We start from the raw sequence: 22,175 nt of genomic DNA on the forward strand, positions 1-22,175 counted from the left end.
ATGTAGATTTTAGGGATATGTATAAAAAAAAAAAAAGATTTTCACCTTAACAACTGTTATTATTTGTAACGGTTCTTAATTGATTTAAAAAATATATATATAATACAATTCCAAATGTTCTGTCCAGCCTCTCAGGCAAACCATATTGTTAATGTATAGTCTAGGGATATAAAAAAAAAAAAATAGAATTTCAGATTTATCACTATTCTGATTTGTAACGATTCTTAATCGATTAAAATTTAAAAACATTTTTTTTTCATCTGTCCTGTCCAGCCCTTAGGTAAATCAATAATATTGTTGATGTAGATTTTAAGGATGTAAAAAAAAACAAAAAGATTTTTAGATTTTTCACTGTTCTTATTTGTAAAGGTTCCTAATGGATTAAAAATCTGTCCTGTCCACCTTTGTGCGTGGCCTAAACCTCATGCCGGAGGTGGTGAATAAAGTTTGTGTGTATGTAAATCATATTGTAGATGTAGATTCTAGGAATATATTTAAAAAATCGATTTTCACATTAACAACTGTTAATTGTGATTAAGGCTGCAGCTAACGATTATTTTTCTATCGATTAATCTATAGATTTTTTTCGATTAATCTGTTAATCTATAGATTATTTTTTCGATTAATCTATAGATTATTTTTCCTTTTGCCGGTTATTTTTTTATTCAAAATGAAGATGAAAAAATAAATGTAGGCCAGTTTTTTCAAAAGGCATGGCTTTTATTTACAAAAAAAAAGAAGTATGGCCACTCAGTCAACATTGACAACAACATGACTAAATATTCTGTAACAATGTAAACATTTAAAACTTTTAACATTTAACAAAATTAAAAGTAGCTTATTTGCTTTTTAATGTGCAAATATAAGTCAACATCCAGTGCAAATCTTAATATTCTGCAATAGTATAAGCATTTCAAAAGTAAAAGTATTGCTTATTTTGCTTTAAAATGTGCAAAAATAAAGATAAACATCCAATACAAAAAAGTGCAAAACGAAATATTCTGTAACAACAGTATAAACATTTCAACAAAAGTGAAAGTATTGCTCATTTGCTAAAATGTGCAAAAATAAAGATAAACATCCAATACAAAAAAGTGCCAATCTAAATATTCTGGAGCACTGTAAACATTAAGTATTGCTTTTAAAATGTGCAAAATAAACATCCAGTCCAACACAGTACACAATAAACAATTCTACTCATTCCAGTGAGTGACTAACAGTTGTAATGAAGAAAGGTTAGCATGCCTACATGCTCTGGTTCTTTTCATGTTTACAATATTCCCAGCAGCTGAAAATAGGCGCTCAGAAGGGGTCGATGTGGCTGGAACTGAGAGGTAATTAGCCTTCACCTCAAGCCAGGACTGCGAGTGAGCTGAGCTGCAGTTTAAGTTTCTAGAAGGTCAACGGGCTCATAGTGATGTTACTAGTAGTTGACTGGGAGGTGTTTATTATCATTTGGGGAGAGTCCGCTGCCTGATGCTCACCTGCTAAACACCTATCTGCTCGACGCTGAAGCGCTGACTACATGCGCTCTGAATACGCACTGCTGATTGGCTGGTAACGTTTTGAATATGCACTGCTGATTGGCTGATAATGCTTCGTGTGTACCAATCAGATGGTTGTGTGGGTGGGACAATGCTGCGTGCTGAGACAGAAGCATAAGGAGCAAAGCAGCTTGTTATTGTTAAGACTTTAGCAGCTAAAGTTAGCTTTAGCTTAGAAACTCGTTCGGTACACCCCCGTACCGAACCGAAAGCCCCGTACCGAACCGAAAGCCCCGTACCGAAACGGTTCAATAAAAAACACGTACCGTTACACCCCGAGCAGATACAAATGACACATTCATGTTTTTGTGTAATGATGACAACGTATACTCGCACGGACGATTGACTAGTTGATGGTTGATGGTTTTCTTTTCAAATGTTCGTTCATAGCCGTTGTGCTGCTATGATAGGCCATTTCCGCTCGACACAGTGTGCATACAACAACATTATTAGGCCGTTTATTGAAATACTCCCACACTTTTGACGACTTTTGGCGTGATTTTTCTCCCTCGCTCGCACCGCTCGCATCGTCTGCTTTGATCGTCTGCTTTGCGCTTCGCCATGACGGTAGTGTGACGTAAATATGCGACGCGTCGACGCACAAAAACGGCGTCGACGTATTTACGTAACCGATGACGTCGACTACGTCGACGCGTCGTTTCAGCCTTAATTGTGATGGTTCTTAATTGATTAAAAATGAATAAATATAAAATTCCAAATGTGCTGTCCAGCCACTCAGGCAAACCATATTGTTAATGTAGATTCTAGGCATATTAAAAAAAAAATAAAAATAAATAAATAAATATATATATATATATATATATATATATATATATATATATATATATATATATATATATATATATATATATATATATATATATATATATATATATATATATATATTCAGGTTAAATCCCTATTCTTATTTGTAACGGTTGTTAATGTATGAAAAAAAAAAAAAAAATCTAATTTTTTTTTCAATCTGTTCTGTCCAGCCACTCAGGCAAATCATATTGTTGATGTAGATTCTAGGGATCACTATTATTATTTGTAACGGTTCGTAATCGATTCAAAAAATCTAAAATCTTTTTTTTCCCCGATATGTCCTGTCCAGCCACTCAGGTAAATCATATTGTTGATGTAGAGTCTAGGGATGTTAAAAAGTAAATATTGAAACAATTCTTAATCGATAAAAAAAAAACTAAAATCTAATTATTTATTTATTTATTTATTAAATTTTTTTCAATCTGTCCAGCCACTCATTAAAATCATATTGTTGATGTAGATTCTAGAGATACAGTATATTAAAATATAAAAAACATTTTTACAATAATCACTATTCTTTTTTGTAACGGTTCTTCGATTAAAAAAAATCTAAAATCTATATATTTTTTTTCAATCTGTCCTGTCCAGCTACTCAGGCAAATCATATAGTTGATGCAGACACTAGAGCTATATGAAATAAAAATGTATGTTTAGATTAATCACTATTCTTATTTGTAATGATTCTTAATCGATTAAATCAATAACTATCGATTTTTTTATGTATTTTTTCCCCCAATCTGTCCTGTCCAGCCTCTCATGTAAATCATATTTTTGATGTAGATTCTATGGATATATAAAACAAATCAGATTATTTACTATTCTTATTTGTAACAATTCTTAATCGATTTTTGAAAGTCATAAATATATATTTTTTTCCCAATCTGTCCTGTCCTGCCACTCAGGTAATAACGGCAACTGTGTTTTCCAGGAATTCACCATTACGGTATGTTGATGTTGAATCCGTAAATGTTATAGTTGATAACTGTTTTTGCTTACGGTAAATTAGTATGAAAAAAACGTATATATTGTTAACTTGTTTACACAAAACCTAAAGAATTGATGGTAAAATACTGGCAAGCCGTAACTGCCAGGAATTCACCGTAAAACTCATTTTAGTGTTGCCAGTCAGCCTATCCCCAGGTGCATGTCTGAGAGGAAGCCAGAGTGCCCGCAGAAAACCCACACAGTCACTGGAAGCACATGCAAACTTTACACAGAAATAATCAAACCCAGAACCTTCCCACTGTGGGGCACAAGCGCTAACCAGTGCCCCACTGCTAACCTTAAACCCATACTAGTATCTGCAAAATGCCTGTGTTTCCAAAACATGTGAGCGGTACATGAGGATTTTAACTTGGAAGTATTTGTATAACCTTTCACTGGACAACTCACAACATGGCCTTCCGCAACATGTTGCTTCATACTCCCTATCTGTTAAATAAACCAGTTCCAACACACTTGGTTCATTTCCATGCAGTTTACAATAAAGCACATAGACTTAACCCCTCAATGTCTGAAACCACTTGCCACAAAAATATAAGACAACATACTGTTAGCCAAAACTTAACTAGGCTTTAACACAAACCCCTAAAACAATTAAAGTCTGCTGCAAATGTAAATGTACAATCTGCAAAATCTTTCATTTGGACAGAACAATACTGTAGATTTGAGAGTAGTTGTATGCTTGTGGCATTACAGTACTTGCAAATAAATGCATTGTACATTTTTTTTATTATGTTCACAATTCACTATTCAACAATTGCTTACCATAGTTTTTTACGGTCATTTTTATACAGTGTATTTAAATTTTAAAGGTCAAGTTTGATGCTAAACATGTCAAAACATTTTTGTTTTACTTCATCCACCATCTCATTGGTGGTTGATTTTTTTTTTAAGGCTGACACTTTTTGGAAATCTATACGAATGCAGCCATGCTTCTACTACATTTAATTATATATATATATATATATATATATATATATATATATATATATATATATATATATATATATATATATATATATATATATATATATATATATATATATATATATATATATATATATATTAAAGGCCTCACCTTTTCTCCTTCAAGCATATTGCTGGGTATTGTGTCCAAACAGCTCAATTTTTGTTTCATCTGACATCACATGGTCAAAGATAAGACCTTCTGGAGGAAAGTTCTGTGGTCAGATGAAACAAAAATTGAGTTGTTTGGCCACAATACCCACAGTGTTTCCCATAAACTGCCAAGATACCTGTGGCGGTGGGGGCGTGGCTATGGGCTTGGCTATGGGCGTGGTCACCATGATGTCGAGTAATTTGCATAATTTACTACAATGATATGATTTTCTCTAAAAAGGCTAAAAAAATGTATACTTACTAATTAATAATAACAGTTTTGTTTTAAACGTCCATCCATCCATCCATCCATCCATTTTACAATATAATTACAACACTTTATGTACATATTTATATACAGATTTGAACAATAAGTTATTCACTGAAATATATTTATTAATTGTGGTTCTTACAAAAAATATATCTTATAAAATATAAAAGCTAAAATGTCTCTTAAATGATAAATAAGGATAAATGGGTTATACTTGTATAGAGCTTTTCTACCTTCAAGGTACTCAAAGCGCTTTGACAGTATTTCCACATTCACCCATTCACACACACATTCACACACTGATGGCGGGAGCTGCCATGCAAGGCGCTAACCAGCAGCCATCAGGAGCAAGGGTGAAGTGTCTTGCCCAAGGACACAACGGACGTGACTAGGATGGTAGAAGGTGCGGATTGAACCCCAGTAACCAGCAACACTCCGATTGCTGGCACGGCCACTCTACCAACTTCGCCACCCGCTCTGCCCCTTTAATTAGTGCACACTAAATAATTTAACTTTAGCCTACTACTACAACCATATTATTTACCAGCAACATAAAGTGAAACAGAGGCAGAGGTGTCCTGCCACAGTCAGTAACAAATAAACAGAAAACAGTAGTGGTGGTAGATAGACACAGAGATTCATCAAACATCTGATCCACTGAACAAAGAGCTCCAAAAATCTTGAACTTTAGACAGCCATCAGTTTTACTCCCTACACTTAACCATGTGTTTCCTACTGCCTGCAGACTTTGCACCCTTTGTTAGGGCAATGAATTTTTCGGGGCTTCCGAAAAAAATAGTGTAAGGCCTTGGGGTCAGGTCAACTATAAATCAACTATATAAGTCCTTGGGGTCAGGTCAACTATACATCAACTATATGATTTGCCTGAGAAGCTGGACAGGACAAAAAAAAAAAATCTATTTGTGGCAGACGTAATTATTTCGTGGCGGGCCGCCACAAATAAATGAATGTGTGGGAAACACTGACCCAGCAATATGTTTGGAGGAGAAAAGGCGAGGCCTTTAATCCCAGGAACACCATACCTACCGTCAAGCATGGTGGTGGTAGTATTATGCTCTGGGCCTGTTTTACCTGATTACCTCCAAATTCTTCAGGACAACCTAAAATCATCAGCCCGGAGTTTGGGTCTTGGGCGCAGTTGGTTGTTCCAACAGGACAATGACTCCAAACACATGTCAAAAGTGGTAAAGGAATGGCTAAATCAGGCTAAAATTAAGGTTTTATAATAGCCTTCCTAAAGTCCTGACTTAAACGTGTGGACAATGCTGAAGAAACAAGTTCATGTCAGAAAACCAACACATTTAGCTGAACTGCACCAATTTTGTCAAGAGGAGTGGTCAAAAATTCAACCAAAAGCTTGCCAGAAGCCAACCAAAAGCGCCTTATTGCAGTGAAACTTGCCAAGAGACATGTAACCAAATATTAACATTGCTGTATGTATACTTTTGACTCAGCAGATTTGGTCACATTTTCAGTACAGCCATAATAAATTCATAAAAGAACCAAACTTCATAGTGTTTTTTGTGACCAACAAGTATGTGCTCCAATCACTCTATCACAAAAAAATAAGAGTTGTTGAAATGATTAAAAACTCAAGACAGCCATGACATTATGTTCTTTACAAGTGTATGTAAACTTTTGACCACGACTGTATATATATATATTATTCATTATTTATTAATGACATGTTCCCGCAGCTTTTATTTATACATTAACGTATAAACGTTTGATCAAGCCAAGTGCTGTGATTCATCTGTTTTATCAATAACTTTATTTATTGGAAAAAAACAAACAAACATATTTTGTCCTGCTCAGACATTTTTGTTGTATTATTTTATAATTATTTGAGCCCAAAAAAAGTAATAGGAGCAGCTTTTGTGTTTGCATTTCTGCAAATTAGTTGAGCTATTATTTGGTTTTTTTCAAACCATGGCCTGAAAGACATATCCCAAGGATGCTATGATGAAGGACCATCTCATAAAGACAACCATTAAAGCTCGAAAAACTATCCTTCTGCAAAACCTTCATTTCGTAATGCGGGACAAGGAGGCCGTGGGGATGAATTGAATGAATGGAGCGGAGAGTTTTGTTCCAGAGAACGGAAAGGAAAAAAATAAACCTTGGTTGGTCCGATCAAATGAGATCTTGAAACAGTTAGCAGGGCAGTTGTCCTTGCTGGGGCTTAATTGCACATCTTGAGTGTTTCTACATCTGGATGATTGATCAATTGAAATTATCCTATGTACCAAATGTACGTGTACCTTCTCACACTCAGTCAGTTTGAACGTATTGGGCTGGTAGCTTGTTGAAATTGTTGTGGTTCTTTTTAAAGTGCTCTACAAATAAAGTTGAATGAATTCAATAATAGGTGTTAGTTCAAAACAATGCTTCTGCCATCCTAGTCACTGCCCTTGTGTCCTTGGACAAGGCAAGACGCTTTGTCCACCACGCTGGTTTAAATGTAGTTTAAAGATGTACATGATGGCTTACACCATGTAAAGTGCTATATAAATATAATTCACTGATCTTTCCTGCCCTATGTTTTCTTTTCCAGTTACATCGAAAACCAAGCCGGCCTTGAAAATATCACAGACCTGGATATGTTTAACTACAAGGAGCTAAAGAACCTGTAAGTCATGTGTTTATTTCTTATTTTGACACTTAAATGTCTAAATCAGGGGTGTCCAAACTACGGCCGGCGGACTATGTGCGGCCCGCCGGCGTCTATAATTTGGCCCGTGAGCTTCTTATGGACAACATGAGTATTTCAGGCCTATGGCCAACTATCACACTTTGAATGAAACAAAATGCAGCGTGTATTTTTATGACCCAATGCAAACAACCTTCCCTAGTCATGGTGCAAAAAAGAAAAAATCGAACCAACAAAAAAATGCCAACAGTCATGTTGTGGATATTATAAAATAGTCCATGCATCATAAATACATTCTAAATTACACCCATTTCAATCCATTAGAAAGCATCATGGGAAAAATGCAAAACACTATTTTCACACTGTTTGGCACATTTTAGCTGCTTGATATTTCTGATTGAGGTACATAGGAGTCAAACTTTCACATACTCTTAATATCCAATTATATATCCATTGTATTAATATATGTACACACACACACACGCACGCACACAAATATATATGTACTGTATGTATATCCATCCATCCATCCATCCATTTTCTACCGCTTGTCCCTTTTGGGGTCGCGAGGGGTGCTGGAGCCTATCTCAGCTGCATTCGGGCGGAAGGCGGGGTACACCCTGGACAAGTCGCCACCTCATCACAGGGCCAACACAGATAGACAGACAACATTCACACTCACATTCACACACTAGGGACCATTTAGTGTTGCCAATCAACCTATCCCCAGGTGCATGTCTTTGGAGGTGGAAGAAAGCCGGAGTACCCGGAAGGAACCCACGCAGTCACGGGGAGAACATGCAAACTCCACACAGAAAGATCCCGAGCCCGGGATTTAACTCAGGACCTTCGAGGCACATGCACTAATCCCTGTTCCACCGTCTGCCCTTGTGTGTGTATATATATATATATATATATATATATATATATATATATATATATATATATATATATATATATATATATATATATATATTATAAATATACACTACCGTTCAAAAGTTTGGGGTCACATTAAAATGTCCTTATTTTTCAATGAAGATAACTTTAAACTAGTCTTAACTTTAAAGAAATACACTCTATACATTGCTAATGTGGTAAATGACTCTTCTAGCTGCAAATGTCTGGTTTTTGGTGCAATATCTACATAGGTGTATAGAGGCCCATTTCCAGCAACTATCACTCCAGTGTTCTAATGGTACAATGTGTTTGCTCATTGGCTCAGAAGGCTAATTGATGATTAGAAAACCCTTGTGCAATCATGTTCACACATCTGAAAACAGTTTAGCTCGTTACAGAAGCTACAAAACTGCCCTTCCTTTGAGCGGATTGAGTTTCTGGAGCATCACATTTGTGGGGTCAATTAAACGCTCAAAATGGCCAGAAAAAGAGAACTTTCATCTGAAACGCGACAGTCTATTCTTGTTCTTAGAAATGAAGGCTATTCCACAAAATTGTTTGGGTGACCCCAAACTTTTGAACGGTAGTGTATACTTACAGCATGTATATAAAACCTTGATGGAGGTTTATGCGTTTAGAGCAACTCCCACTACCTCCATTGTTAGCTGACTCTTGCTTGTGTTTATTTATGACTTAGAATGCATAAAAAAGAAAAAACATGTCTTGTCGTACGAGAGGATTGTGAATGATAAGCAAAATCCCCTTAAAAGTGCAGTTCCCCTGTAATGCAAATGTATGATTGTTACCACATTGTGACATTTATCAGTTCAACATGTGTTTGCAAAACCTGCTTAAGTCGTTCTAACTTACTCGTGACAATGCCTCGGTAAGAAAACAGGACACGTTTTAGCGGACGTCTTGTGTTAACTTCCTGTGCTAGCTTGGCTTTCAAAACTGAGGCACCTCCGACAAGACAGCCCGAACGTAAAATAACTCATTTAGCAAAACAGGACACATAAACACGTGAAAACCATATTTTCCACGCCAACTGCCTTAGCATTGGCGAAACACGAGTTTATGCAACGTGACGGCCGACAAACGATCAAGCACAGCACAGCGTGCTGCTGATATTGTGCATTGAGTACTTACCTATGGCTATTGTTCTGGTTTCTTTTTGTTTGGCACATGCATGCAATTGTAATATAGTACATCACATAGTTGCAGTTTACTCTTTATGTGTTCGAAAAGGAGCAGGAAGAAGAATATCTTATTTATTCCTACCCCTTTCCCACTTCATAGTGGGAAAGGGGTAGGTATACTTTATGGCTTTAAAGTATACCCTTTAAAGCCATAAATAGTAAAGTTTTCATTAAATAAATAAATTAAATGCATTATATTATTTTCTCATTTTCACTAAGGTTAACATGTTTATCAGGATTAATCTTTGTTGATTTTGAAAACTGTCTTAAAGTGGATCCAATTAGTACTTAAATAATCCATCCTAGGGTCCAATAATTTGGTATCAGTACCAAATGTATTTCGATACTTCTCAAAATAAAGACGACCACAAAACATTTCATATTAGCTTTAATATAATGTAAAATCTTATGATACATTAAAAATATGTTTCTTATTGCAATCAAATAAGAATGTATGCATGAAATAAGATTTTGAATGTAGACAACTTGTCTTTTAGGAGTAAATAGGGTTGTACGGTATACTGGTTCTAATTAATTGAAATCGGTACTATACTGCCTTAGAAAAGTACCGGTACCGTTCTTTCATCTGTTTATACAAGCAATAACATCTTGGAGAGGAAGAATGTCAAAAAACGACAATTCTACTGGTTAATAAGGAGGGTGTGTGAAGTACAATATGGAGGTATTTGGGCTTCAACAGGGAGCCGCGCTGAATGTGTTGCTTTAAAACACGCCTCGCCAAATGTGGCAATTAGTATTACCACCTTTGCTTCAACCTTAAGTAAACATTTAAATAATAAGCATTCAGATCTGCACAAGGAGTTATAAATAAATGATAAATAATGGTAAATGGGTTATACTTGTATAGCGCTTTTCTACCTTCAAGGTACTCAAAGCGCTTTGACAGTATTTCCACATTCACCCATTCACACACACATTCACACACTGATGGAGGGAGCTGCCATGCAAGGCGCTACCAGCACCCATCAGGAGCAAAAGTGAAGTGTCTTGCCCAAGGACACAACGGGCGTGACTAGGATGGTAGAAGGTGGGGATTGAACCCCAGTAACCAGCAACCCTCCGATTGCTGCCACGGCCACTCTACCAACTTCGCCACGCCGTCCCCATAAATAGTGACAGGTAATAATGTAGTTGTTACACCTGTCCTGCTGTTTGGCTCCGGTGCAGACTGTAGTCGAGGAGCACAGGGCAGACTTTCCTTCCAGGGTCGATGTTTTTGCCGGGGGTAACAGCCTTTACTTTACCCGGCAATGGGTCTGCTAAGCTGCGCTTTGGGGTCAGAATGACGAGGCCGCCGAGTCGCGACAATCTGGTTGCTTTATTATTTGTTTTGCAGGACACAACCGGACGCGTTCATCACTCTACTGCGCAGTGCGCTCCCTCTCTCTCTTTACTCGCCCACTCACTCACTGACGTCATTCAGCCAACACGTTGCCATTCTCACAAACACACACACACGCTACTCTCATAAGTTAACTAGCTCCTCAGTTGTGCACATGTAGATAGATAACATTTAGATACGTAGACGTGCACACAGCTGCTTGGCTTAATGCCAAATATTAACGGAGTTAAAACTGCCCATCGAGCGCAAACTAATGTGAAGTGAAATGACTGAATTTTTAAACAAATTGCTACAATTGTGTTTTATCTTTAAGAATGTGTGTTTTACCTGCTACATGACTTATCTGTGCACTTTTATCTATAGTTTTGTTTTTAGTATTTACTAATGATTGTATTTTTCTTAAAGCACAGACCAGGAGTGCCAACCATAAAAATTTAAGCATTTAATATCCATCCATCCATCCATCCATCCATCCATCCATCCATCCATCCATCCATCCAGCCATCCATTTTCTACTGCTTCTCCCTCTGAGGGTTGCGGGGGGTGCTGGAGAGCTTTTAATATAATATGAATAAAGCTTTTTATTATATTCTAATATAATCCTTGATTATGGCAAACTATATGTAATATGGAAAATGTTAAATTGTTCTTTGAGTGCAGCAAGTACAACACAATGTGTTTAATGCCTTTTAATTTATATTTTAACCTTCTAAAATGTTTATTTGAGGGCAATAGGAAACATATGTTTAATATATTGTCAAATTTTCTGTTAAAATAAAGCCAATGTTTAAATTTTTCGTAGTTCCATTTATTTGGAAAAGTATCGAAAAGTATCGTATTCACGTTATACATTTTGATACCAGTACCGATACCAAATTATTGGTTTCGAGACAACTCTAGTTGTACGTAAGTAAACAAAGGCTCTTAATTTGTCTGCTAACATATGCAGTAACATATTGTGTCATTTATCATTCTAATATTTTGTCTACATTATTAATCTACTTGCACCCCCCCGCGACCCCGAGAGGGACACGCGGTAGAAAATGGATGGATGGATAGATACTTGTTCATTTACTGTTAATATATGCTTACTTTCTCTTTTAACATGTTCTATCTACACTTCTGTTAAAATGTAATAATCACTTAGTCTTCTGTTATTTAATACTTGACATCAGTTTTGGGTGATACTACAAATTTGGGTATGGATCCAATACCAAGTACTTACGGGATCATATATTGGTCATAATTAAAATTCTCCTGTGTCCAGGGACATATTTCCTGACTTTATAAATTATAATAGCCTCCAGTTCTCTCCAGGAAGGACACGGACCGATGGAGCATGTAGAGGAGCGCATCTTCCACAACCATGTATCCCTAGTAGGCAAACTGTAGGGGGTCAAGAGCTTGCTCTTACCTGTGTTTTTTCAAAGGTCTTCATTATGACAGATATTTGTGCCACTGGTCTGTAATTCTTGCATCCGACCGGCCTTACTAACTTGGGGACGGGCACAAGGCAGGAGGTTTTCCAGCGGCAGGGACACATCCAGCTTGAAGACTATTGTTGAAGATGGTATGTACAGGCACAGCTAACTCCGTTGCCGGAGAATGTACCGTAGACATAGTAATCAGTTGTGGACAGACGAAGCCTGTAAGCGGTACACACTCACACAGAGTGGATCACTTATTATCCGGGAATCCGTTTTTGGCACAACAGAGGAAGCAGCAAATATTAGATTTGACTAACAGTTTTGACGTCACGATCGATGACAAATTAAATATGTCCTCTCCACCTTCTCCCAGGTGTACACGTTACCATGCAGGACATGTTAAATCCACACATTTTGGTTTTGGCGGTGATTTCCTTATCTTACAAGGAAAAGCATCTGATTGGCTCTCTTCATAACCAACCCCCACCCCTCTTTCCCTGTATGTCGTTAAAGAGCTGTGATTGGATATATTCCCAGCTTGTCCCGCCCATCGACAAGACGGAATTAAATATGATTGGATTTCGTTTCTGTCAACTGTTGTACGTTAGCTAGCATGTCAGTTAATTGTGTTGTCGTCTAAGTCAACGTGCCTTTGTTATGATTAGATATCGCCCTATTTTGGGGCGGCATGGCGTAGTGGGTAGAGCGGCCGTGCCAGAAACCTGAGGGTTGCAGGTTCACTCCCTGCCTCTTACCATCCAAATCGCTGCCGTTGTGTCCTTGGGCAGGACACTTCACCCTTTCCCCCGATGCAGCTCACACAAAATGAATGACGAATGAATGAGTTGTAAAAATGAATGATGGGTTCTCACTTCTCTGTGAAGCGTTGAGTGCCTAGAAAAGCGCTATATAAATCTAATCCATTATTATTATTATTATTATTTTACCTGACATGAAAAACTAAACCCAAAAAAAATAAACCGCTTCCAGCCCAGTGCGGGCACGGCTGACTCTATGGGCAGGGCGCGGACTAAGTTGCAACCCTCGCCCTTCTTGCTACATCTTCTTATTCCCTGGCAGGCCACATTGGTAGACATTTTTCCTAATGTGTTTGTGAGTTTGGGCAAACAACGCAGTGACAGACTCTTTTCTGGATTGCTGCATTAGAACTTGATTGCTATTCCATTTCATCCCACCCTTGATTTAAGAGCCGCTGAGAATAAGATAGTCATTTCAAAACCATTAACAGCCTTGCGCTCACAACATCCTCTGTTCTGGGAAGCCTCCCCACATCGCACTGTTGCTTTGGTTAGACTCTACCCGTGTTTCCAAAGGTCAGATCCTTCTAAAATAACTTTTATCCAAAAAAGGTGACAGGTAAAAATGACAGCATTGGTCTCAATCGCAATCAGATAGCTACTGCCGAGCAAAGAGCCTTGAACAACAACTCTTCCTCCTTCTTATAGTCCAGTGTTTTTCAACCTTTTTTGAGCCAAGGCACATGTTTTTCATTGAAAAAATCCAGAGGCACACCACCAGCAGAAATCATTAAAAAATGAAACTCTGTAGACAATAAAAAGTCATTGCCGCAATTGTTGGATATGAATTTAAACCATAACCAAGCATGCCTGACTATAGCTCTTGTCTCAAAGTAGGTGTACTGTCACGACCTGTCACATCCCGCCGTGACTTATTTTGAGTTTTTTGCTGTTTTCCTGTGCGTAGTGTTTTAGTTCTTGTCTTGCGCTCCTATTTTGGTGGCTTTTCCTGTTTTGTTGGTATTTTCCTATAGCAGTTTCATGTCTTTGAGCGCTATTCCCCGCACCTGCTTTTTTTTTTTTTTAGCAACCAAGACAATTTAAGTTGTTTTTATCTTTCTTTGTGTGGACATTGTTGATTGTCATGTCATGTACGGATGTACTTTGTGGACGCCGTCTGCTCCACGCGCTGTAAGTCTTTGCTGTCGTCCAGCATTCTGTTTTTGTTTACTTTGCAGCCAGTTCGGTTTTAGTTCCGTTTTGCATAGCCATCCCTAAGCTTCCATGCCTTTTCTTAGCGGCACTCACCTTTTGTTTATTTTTGGTTTAAGCATCAGATACCTTTTTACCTGCACGCTGCCTCCCGCTGTCGTCTGCATATTGTGATCACGACAAACCATGTTCCCGACATATACAAAGCAATTACCTACCTGCTGCCACCTACTGATGTGAAAGGGTATTACACGGTTACTCTGCCAATCTCTAGACAGCACAGACACTCAACAATGGCGCATTATTTGCAAATTATAATTACTGGTTTGCAATAAAAGTTTTTAACCCAATTAGGTGAAATGACATAATCTCCCACAGCACACCAGACTGTATCTCACTGTACACTAGTGTGCTGCGGCACAGTGGTTGAAAGACACTGTTATACTCAATCAAAAAACAGAGTCCATATGGTCCAGGCAAACACGCTCATGGTCGAATGCGTCTTCCCAAAGGTTGGGGCCAGTCCAAGGAATAATAGTCCAGGTGGCTTTGGCACAACAAAGCCTTCAGAGATACCTTGGTGGAGTAACTTAGTAAGTCAATAGGATGTGTACTCAGTAGGGATGTAACGATATCACAATCTCACGGTATGATATTGCCACGGTGTTAAGGCCATGGTACGATATTATTGTGGAATTGTGCAAAACAAAACAAAAAGACTTGGTAAAAATGCCATAGTTTGTAAAATTAAGTGACAACTTTTAATAACGCAAATCCCTCAAAAATTGATTTGCTGGCTTCAAATATCTTTTCCGGGTGATGGTTTATCAAGGAGGTTCACATATTTCCCAGCCTTAGAAACGCTCGAGACAAAAGTAGTGCTTTAGTACGCAGACCTCCGCCAAAAAGGTTATGTTTTCGCCAGGGTTTGTCTGCCTGTTTGTTAGCGACATAGCTCAAAAAGTTATGGATGGATTTTGATGAATTGTTCAGGAAATGTCCATAAAAGCAATTTGTGTTATCTTTTCCGATTACACCTCTCCCGCATGATTCCTCCTTTTCTCCTTTTTACTGCCATCCACGCCCCCACCTTCCGATCCCGCGCTCTAGAGGGGTTATGAGAGATGTAGTTTCTTTTTATGGCCTTTGCAAAAGCGCCAGAAAAAAACTACACTCACTAAGTTTTCGGTTCATAACGTCAGACGTCACGGCATTATTGTGTTGATTTTGAAACCGCAATACTGTGATATCTACAATACCATTACACCACTAGTACGTATTATTGTGTTAATGCCCAAGCCCAAGTATCGGGAGCTTTTCAATATCTTTTTCCTAAATATCCCAGATTACCCAGAATTTTCGGTTTACCGGGACATTTTTCCCATTGAAAATAAATGGGCCATTTTTGGATCTTGCACAATTCCCACATTTCTTACCCGATTGGAAGCGGTTCTACTTTCAACACCTTCCGCTCATCCCAGACAATCAATTTACCATTTTTCAAGTAAAGAAAAAAATTCCTGGAATTCCTACTAATACCGATTTGCCAAAGCCATATTTTAAAGTATAAGTACCAATGATTGTCACACACACACTAGGTGTGGCGAAGTTATTCTCTGCATTTGACCCATCACCCTTCATCACCCCCTGGGAGGTGAGGGGAGCAGTGGGTTCACCTCTTGTTCAAAAGTTTTCACAGTCCACCATTTTTCAACCAATTCCAACCATTCCACCATCCAAACATTCCTTTTAGTTGGGCCAACAAAAGTTTTTTTTTTTCCGTACAAATTCCAGGAATTCCGACATACCAATTCTTAAGTCAAGTGTTACTAGTCCACATTTCTCAACCGAATCAAAAAATTGCAACACCAACACATTCATATCAACTAGGACAATTGTAGTGTAAAAAAAAATTTCACGGTTTTCCCGAAATTTCCAGGAATTTCTCTCCTTTGACAATGAATTGGCAAATTACAAACTTCTGCATATCCCACATTTCTCATCCAATTTGAACCGTTCCACCATCGACACACTCTACACACCCTGGGCATTCAAGCCAAAATGTTTCCCAGTTACAAAAATTCCCTGATTACCCAGAATTACCAGGAGTTTCTCCCCATTGACAATGAATGGGAAATATACAAACTTCTGCATTTCTCAACGATTCGAATCGTTCCAACATCCACACACTCCACTTACCCTGGACATTTAGGTCAGCATGTTTCCCAGTTCTGAAAATTCCTTGATTACCCGGAATTACCAGGAATGTTCCCCCATCGAAAATGAATGGGCAATATACAAACCTCTCCATATCCCACATTTCTCAACCGATTCAAAAAAAGTCCAACACCAACCCATTCATATCATCTGGTACAATTGTAGTTTTGTACATATTTTCAAAAATTCCCGATTTTCCTGAAGTTCCCAAATTTCCAGGAAATTCCTATCCAAATAAATGGATATTTTCAATGTTCTACAACGCCCACTATGCGCAATTTTTTCCCCCCAATTCTGACCATTCAAACATCCACACACACACTACTCTCCCAATATATCAAAGGCAAAACATTTTTTTCCCTTTCCCAAAATTCCTGGTTTTCCCAGAATTTTTAGGAGTTTTTCCCCATTGACAATGAATTAGAAATATACAAACTTCTGCATATGCCACATTTATCATCCGATTAGAACCGTTCCAACATCCACACACCCCACTCACCCTGGACATTCATCAGCATGTTTTCCCAGACTCCGAAAATTCCACCAACCCATTCATATAATCTGGGACAATCGTAGTTTTATACATATTTTTTTAAATTCCCAGTATTCCTGAAATTCCCAGGAATTTCCTATTCAAATGAATAGACATTTTCAATGTTATACAACGCCCAAATTTATGCACCAATTCTGACCATTCGAACATCCACACACACAACTCTCCCAATATATCAAAGGCAAAACATGTTTTCCCTTTCCCAAAATTACTTGATTACCCGGAATTATCAGGAATTTTCCCCCATCGAAAATGAATGGGCAATATAGAAACTTCTCTATAGCCCACATTTCTCATCCGATTCGAATCGTTCCAACATCCACACACTCCACTCACCCTAGACCAGGGGTCACCAACCTTTTTGAAAGCAAGAGCTACTTCTTGGGTACTGATTAATGCGAAGGGCTACCAGTTTAATACACACTTCAATAAATTGCCAGAAATAGCCAATTTGCTCAATTTACCTTTAACTCTATGTTATTATTAATAATTAATGATATTTACACTTAATTGAACGGTTTAAAAGAGGAGAAAACACGAAAAAAATGACAATAAAATTTTGAAACATAGTTTATCTTCAATTTCGACTCTTTAAAATTCCAAATTCAACCGGAAAAAAGAAGAGAAAAACTAGCTAATTCGAATGTTTTTGAAAAAATTAAAAAAAGAATTTATGGAACATCATTAGTAATTTTTCCTGATTCAGATTAATTTTAGAATTTTGATGACATGTTTTAAATAGGTTAAAATCCAATCTACACTTTGTTAGAATATATAACAAATTGGACCAAGCTATATTTCTAACAAAGACAAATCATTATTTCTTCTAGATTTTCCAGAACAAAATTTTTAAAATAAATTCAAAAGACTTTGAAATAAGATTTAAATTTGATTCTACAGATTTTCTAGATATGCCAGAATATTTTTTATTTTATTTTAATCATAATAAGTTTGAAGAAATATTTCACAAATATTCTTCGTCGAAAAAACAGAAGCTAAAATGAAGAATTAAATTAAAATGTATGTATTATTCTTTACAATAAAAAACATACATTTACTTGAACATTGATTTAAAATGTCAGGAAAGAAGAGGAAGGAATTTAAAAGGTAAAAAGGTATATGTGTTTAGAAATCCTAAAATCATTTTTAAAGTTGTATTTTTTTCTCTAAAATTGTCTTTCTGAAAGTTATAAGAAGCAAAGTAAAAAAATGTATGAAATTATTTAAACAAGTGAAGACCAAGTCTTTAAAATATTTTCTTGGATTTTCAAATTCTATTTGAGTTTTGTCTCTCTTAGAATTAAAAATGTCGGGCAAAGCGAGACCAGCTTGCTAGTAAATAAATACAATTTAAAAAATAGAGGCAGCTCACTGGTAAGTGCTGCTATTTGAGCTATTTTTAGAACAGGCCAGCGGGCTACTCATCTGGTCCTTACGGGCTACCTGGTGCCCGCGGGCACCACGTTGGTGACCCCTGCCCTAGACATTCAAACATTTAAGTCCCACTCATGCAGTTCGGCGGCTTGAACACATGCATTCGTACGGAATCGCAAATTCTAGTACTAATATTAGTTTTGAGTTTTTAGACACAGAGATTCAACATTCTTATGGTCCTGTGCAGTGATTAGGAGTAGCCATAACAGTTTCATGATGTTCTCACGATAAGAACGATATTGAGAAGACCTAGTTTGAGAGAGTGAACCTCCATTGAGTATACTCAAGTGTATATTTTCTACAACCCTTCTTTGATATCACTCCATGCACCGTGTCGCCTCCCATAGTGATGTCGTCAATGTGAGTGGTCCTGCCAATCATTTCTAATTCCATCTTTTTTTTCCCGACCCCAGAACTGTGACGTCATGCAAGCTGAGGCTCATCGCCGCCAACGCCTTCCAGCACAACGTCAAGCTGCAGTACGTGTAAGTGTCAATCAGAGCTAAAGGATCTTTGTCAGCGTCTTGTTTCGTGGGTTGGTTGAAGTTTATTTTGAACATGTATACCATTTCAACATCACTTATTCACGTTTCTCTTTACAACAATTCCGAAAAGCGGTAGGAAGGAGCAACTCTGAAATCCAATGATTTCTAAATATAAGGGTTCTCTTACGGTAATAACTAGCTCAGTCAGATGTGATTTACAAGGTGACACATTTTTTCAATAAGATCAAGAAGATTATCATTACTCTTTTTCATTGTACTTTGTAAACACTTGTTTGAACATCCTCTTAAACTGTATCAAATTAGTACATTGTTTGATTTCTTTGCTTAATCCGATCCATAATTTAATTCCGCATACTGACATACTAAAGGTGGTAAGTGTTGTACGTGCATACAAGTGTTTTTAATTAGATTTTTCTCTTGTTTGTACGCTTTTTGGTTGACATTTAGTGACACAATGATGGCGACCTGGTTCCTTAAAAATTGTGATGTCTTTGTGGGATAAATATCTAGAATTACAGGAATTTGAGCACTTAGGGAACACAGTGGTACCCGCTAACCTCGACGTTAGCATGGCCAAGATCCAGACTAAAGATTTCTTCTACATTTACTTGTACATATGGGGATTAGGATTCTTATGTTTCCATATGGCCAGGGGGACGGCGTGGCGCGGTTGGGAGAGTGGCCGTGCCAGCATCCTGAGGGTTCCTGGTTCGATCCCCACCTTCTACCAACCATGTCACGTCCGTTGTGTCCTTGAGCAAGACACTTCACCCTTGCTCCTGATTGGTCGTGGTTAGGGCCTTGCATGGCAGCTCTCGCCATTAGTGTGTGAATGGATGAATATGGAAATAGTGTCAAAGCGCTTTGAGTACCTTCAAGGTAGAAAAGCGCTATACAAGTATAACCCATTTTACCATTTTTACCAAGTTAAATAGCGAGGAACTGTTGTGTATGGTTCTGAGCAGTGATTGCCAAAGGGGCTGTGACGTAAAAAGAGAAAAAAGTAACTGTGAGGTATACAGAACTTTTTCCTGTATATGCCAATAAAAGTCTGATTAGTGCACAGTCATTCTGCCTCTTCATCAATCTGCAGAATTGTGATAGTCTATACCAGGGGTACAACTTGTGGGCATCACAGGAGTCATGGGGCGAAGGGTTATCAAGGAAGAAGTCCCTTCATGGTGACTGTGGATTACGAGGAGTTACCCGTAGGTTCGGAAGCGCTGCCTGGACACAACCTGGGGCCGGGTCTAAGCCCAGCCGGGTCGCCTGGCTGAGAGTGTCTGATGCTCCAAACTAGTGGTTGGTTGATTATCAGCGCCGATATTTGGCATTTTGATGTATATCGGTCTCTTTTTATCAGTATCATGCAGTTTTTGTGTTTGTTTACAACTACAACAGAACTACATCAGCAGATACATATACATGTATGATACCAGTATTTAGTACAAAACCCAATTAGTAAATAAAAACAATGATTTGCAAATCCTTTTTCAACTTATATTCAATTGAATAGACTGCAAAGACAAGATATTTAATGTTCGAACTGAGAGACTTATTTTCTTTGCAAATAGTCATTAACTTAGAATTTAATGGCAGCAAGGTCAAGGTCAAGGTTCAACTTTATTGTCCCCGCGAGGAAATTTGTCTTGGGCACAGTGCATCATTGCTTTCTTAACATTCACAAAAACACAAGCACAGACACAACCACAACCAGACAACTAACATTTAAACATCAGAACATGGAGCTTGATAGACATAGGTGGCACTTTGATGTAGATATAAAAGCTACAGTATGGAGATAAAGATAAAGTACCAGTGTGCATTGCACTAGAGCTCATGGATAAAGTGCTGTGTGCTAAAGTGCTTAGTTCTAAAGTGCTATGTGCTAAAGTGCTAAAGTGCTATGTGCTAAAAAAGTGCTAACCTATGTATTAACATTCTATTGCACATTGTTGGTCAGCTTAATGGAGGCTGGGACAAATGATAATTTAAGGCGGTTAGATTTGCATAGTGGGACCCGGAGTCTTCTCCCTGATGGCAGGGTTCCATATTCAGGGAAGAGTGGGTGTTGTGAGTTGGAAATAATTTTCTTAGCTTTTTTCCTAACTGCCTGCTCATAGATGCTCTGTATAGGCAACACATTGCAAAAAAGTTGGCACAGGGGCATTTTTTACCACTTTCCTTTTAACAACACTCAGTAAACGTTTGGGAACTGAGGAAACCAATTTTTGAAGCTTTTCAGGTGGAATTCTTTCCCATTCTTGCTTGATGTACAGCGTAAGTTGTTCAACAGTCCGGGGTCTCCGTTGTGGTATTTTACGCTTCATAATGCGCCACACATTTTCAATGGCAGACAGGTCTGGACTACAAGCAGGCCAGTCTAGTACCTGCACTCTTTTACTGTGAAGGCACACTGAGCTCCGGCCCAGCGAAGCCGACAGCGTTTGTGGGTGTTGTTGATAAATGGCTTTGGCTTTGCATAGTATCAATCAATCAATCAATGTTTATTTATATAGCCCTAAATCACAAGTGTCTCAAAGGGCTGTACAAGCCACAACGACATCCTCGGTACAGAGCCCACATACAGGCAAGGAAAACTCACCCCAGTGGGACGTCAATGTGAATGACTATGAGAAACATTGGAGAGGACCGCATATGTGGGTAACCCCCCCCCCCTCTAGGGGAGACCGAAAGCAATGCATGTCGAGTGGGTCTGACATAATATTGTGAAAGTCCAACACATCAGCGAAAGTCCAGTCCATAGTGTGGCCAGCAGAAACCATCCCGAGTGGAGACGGGTCAGCAGCGTAGAGTTTTAACTTGCACTTACAGATGTAGCGACAAACTGTAGTTACTGACAATGGTTTTCTGAAGTGTTCCTGAGCCCATGTGGTGATATCCATTACACACTGATGTCGCTTTTTAATGCAGTACCACCTGAGGGATCCAAGGTCAAGGGCATTCAATGTTGCGTGCAGTGATTTCTCCAGATTCTCTGAAACTTTTGATGATATTACGGACCGTAGAAGGTGAAATCCCTAAATTCCTTGCAATAACTTGTTGAGAAATGTTGTTCTTAAACTGTTCGACAATTTGCTCACGCATTTGTTCACAAAGTGGTGACCCTCGCCCCATCCTTGTTTGTGAATGACTGAGCATTTCATGGAA

The 22,175-nt window shown here is 38.0% G+C and overlaps 1 protein-coding gene across 8 annotated transcripts in view; it reads left to right on the forward strand.

Annotated features, from left to right (window-relative positions):
* The window catches only part of ntrk1 (neurotrophic tyrosine kinase, receptor, type 1), a 294,126-nt gene that overhangs the window by 140,996 nt on the left and 130,955 nt on the right, over positions 1–22,175 (forward strand). For all 8 annotated transcript variants that reach the window (XM_062029188.1, XM_062029191.1, XM_062029186.1 and 5 more), the window contains 2 exons: positions 7,340–7,414; positions 18,912–18,983. In XM_062029188.1, the coding sequence (XP_061885172.1) occupies positions 7,340–7,414; positions 18,912–18,983 (147 nt within the window). The remainder of the gene's footprint in view (positions 1–7,339; positions 7,415–18,911; positions 18,984–22,175) is intronic.

This window comes from Entelurus aequoreus, linkage group LG20, assembly GCF_033978785.1.
Source record: "Entelurus aequoreus isolate RoL-2023_Sb linkage group LG20, RoL_Eaeq_v1.1, whole genome shotgun sequence".
Classification (NCBI taxonomy): Eukaryota; Metazoa; Chordata; class Actinopteri; order Syngnathiformes; family Syngnathidae; genus Entelurus; species Entelurus aequoreus.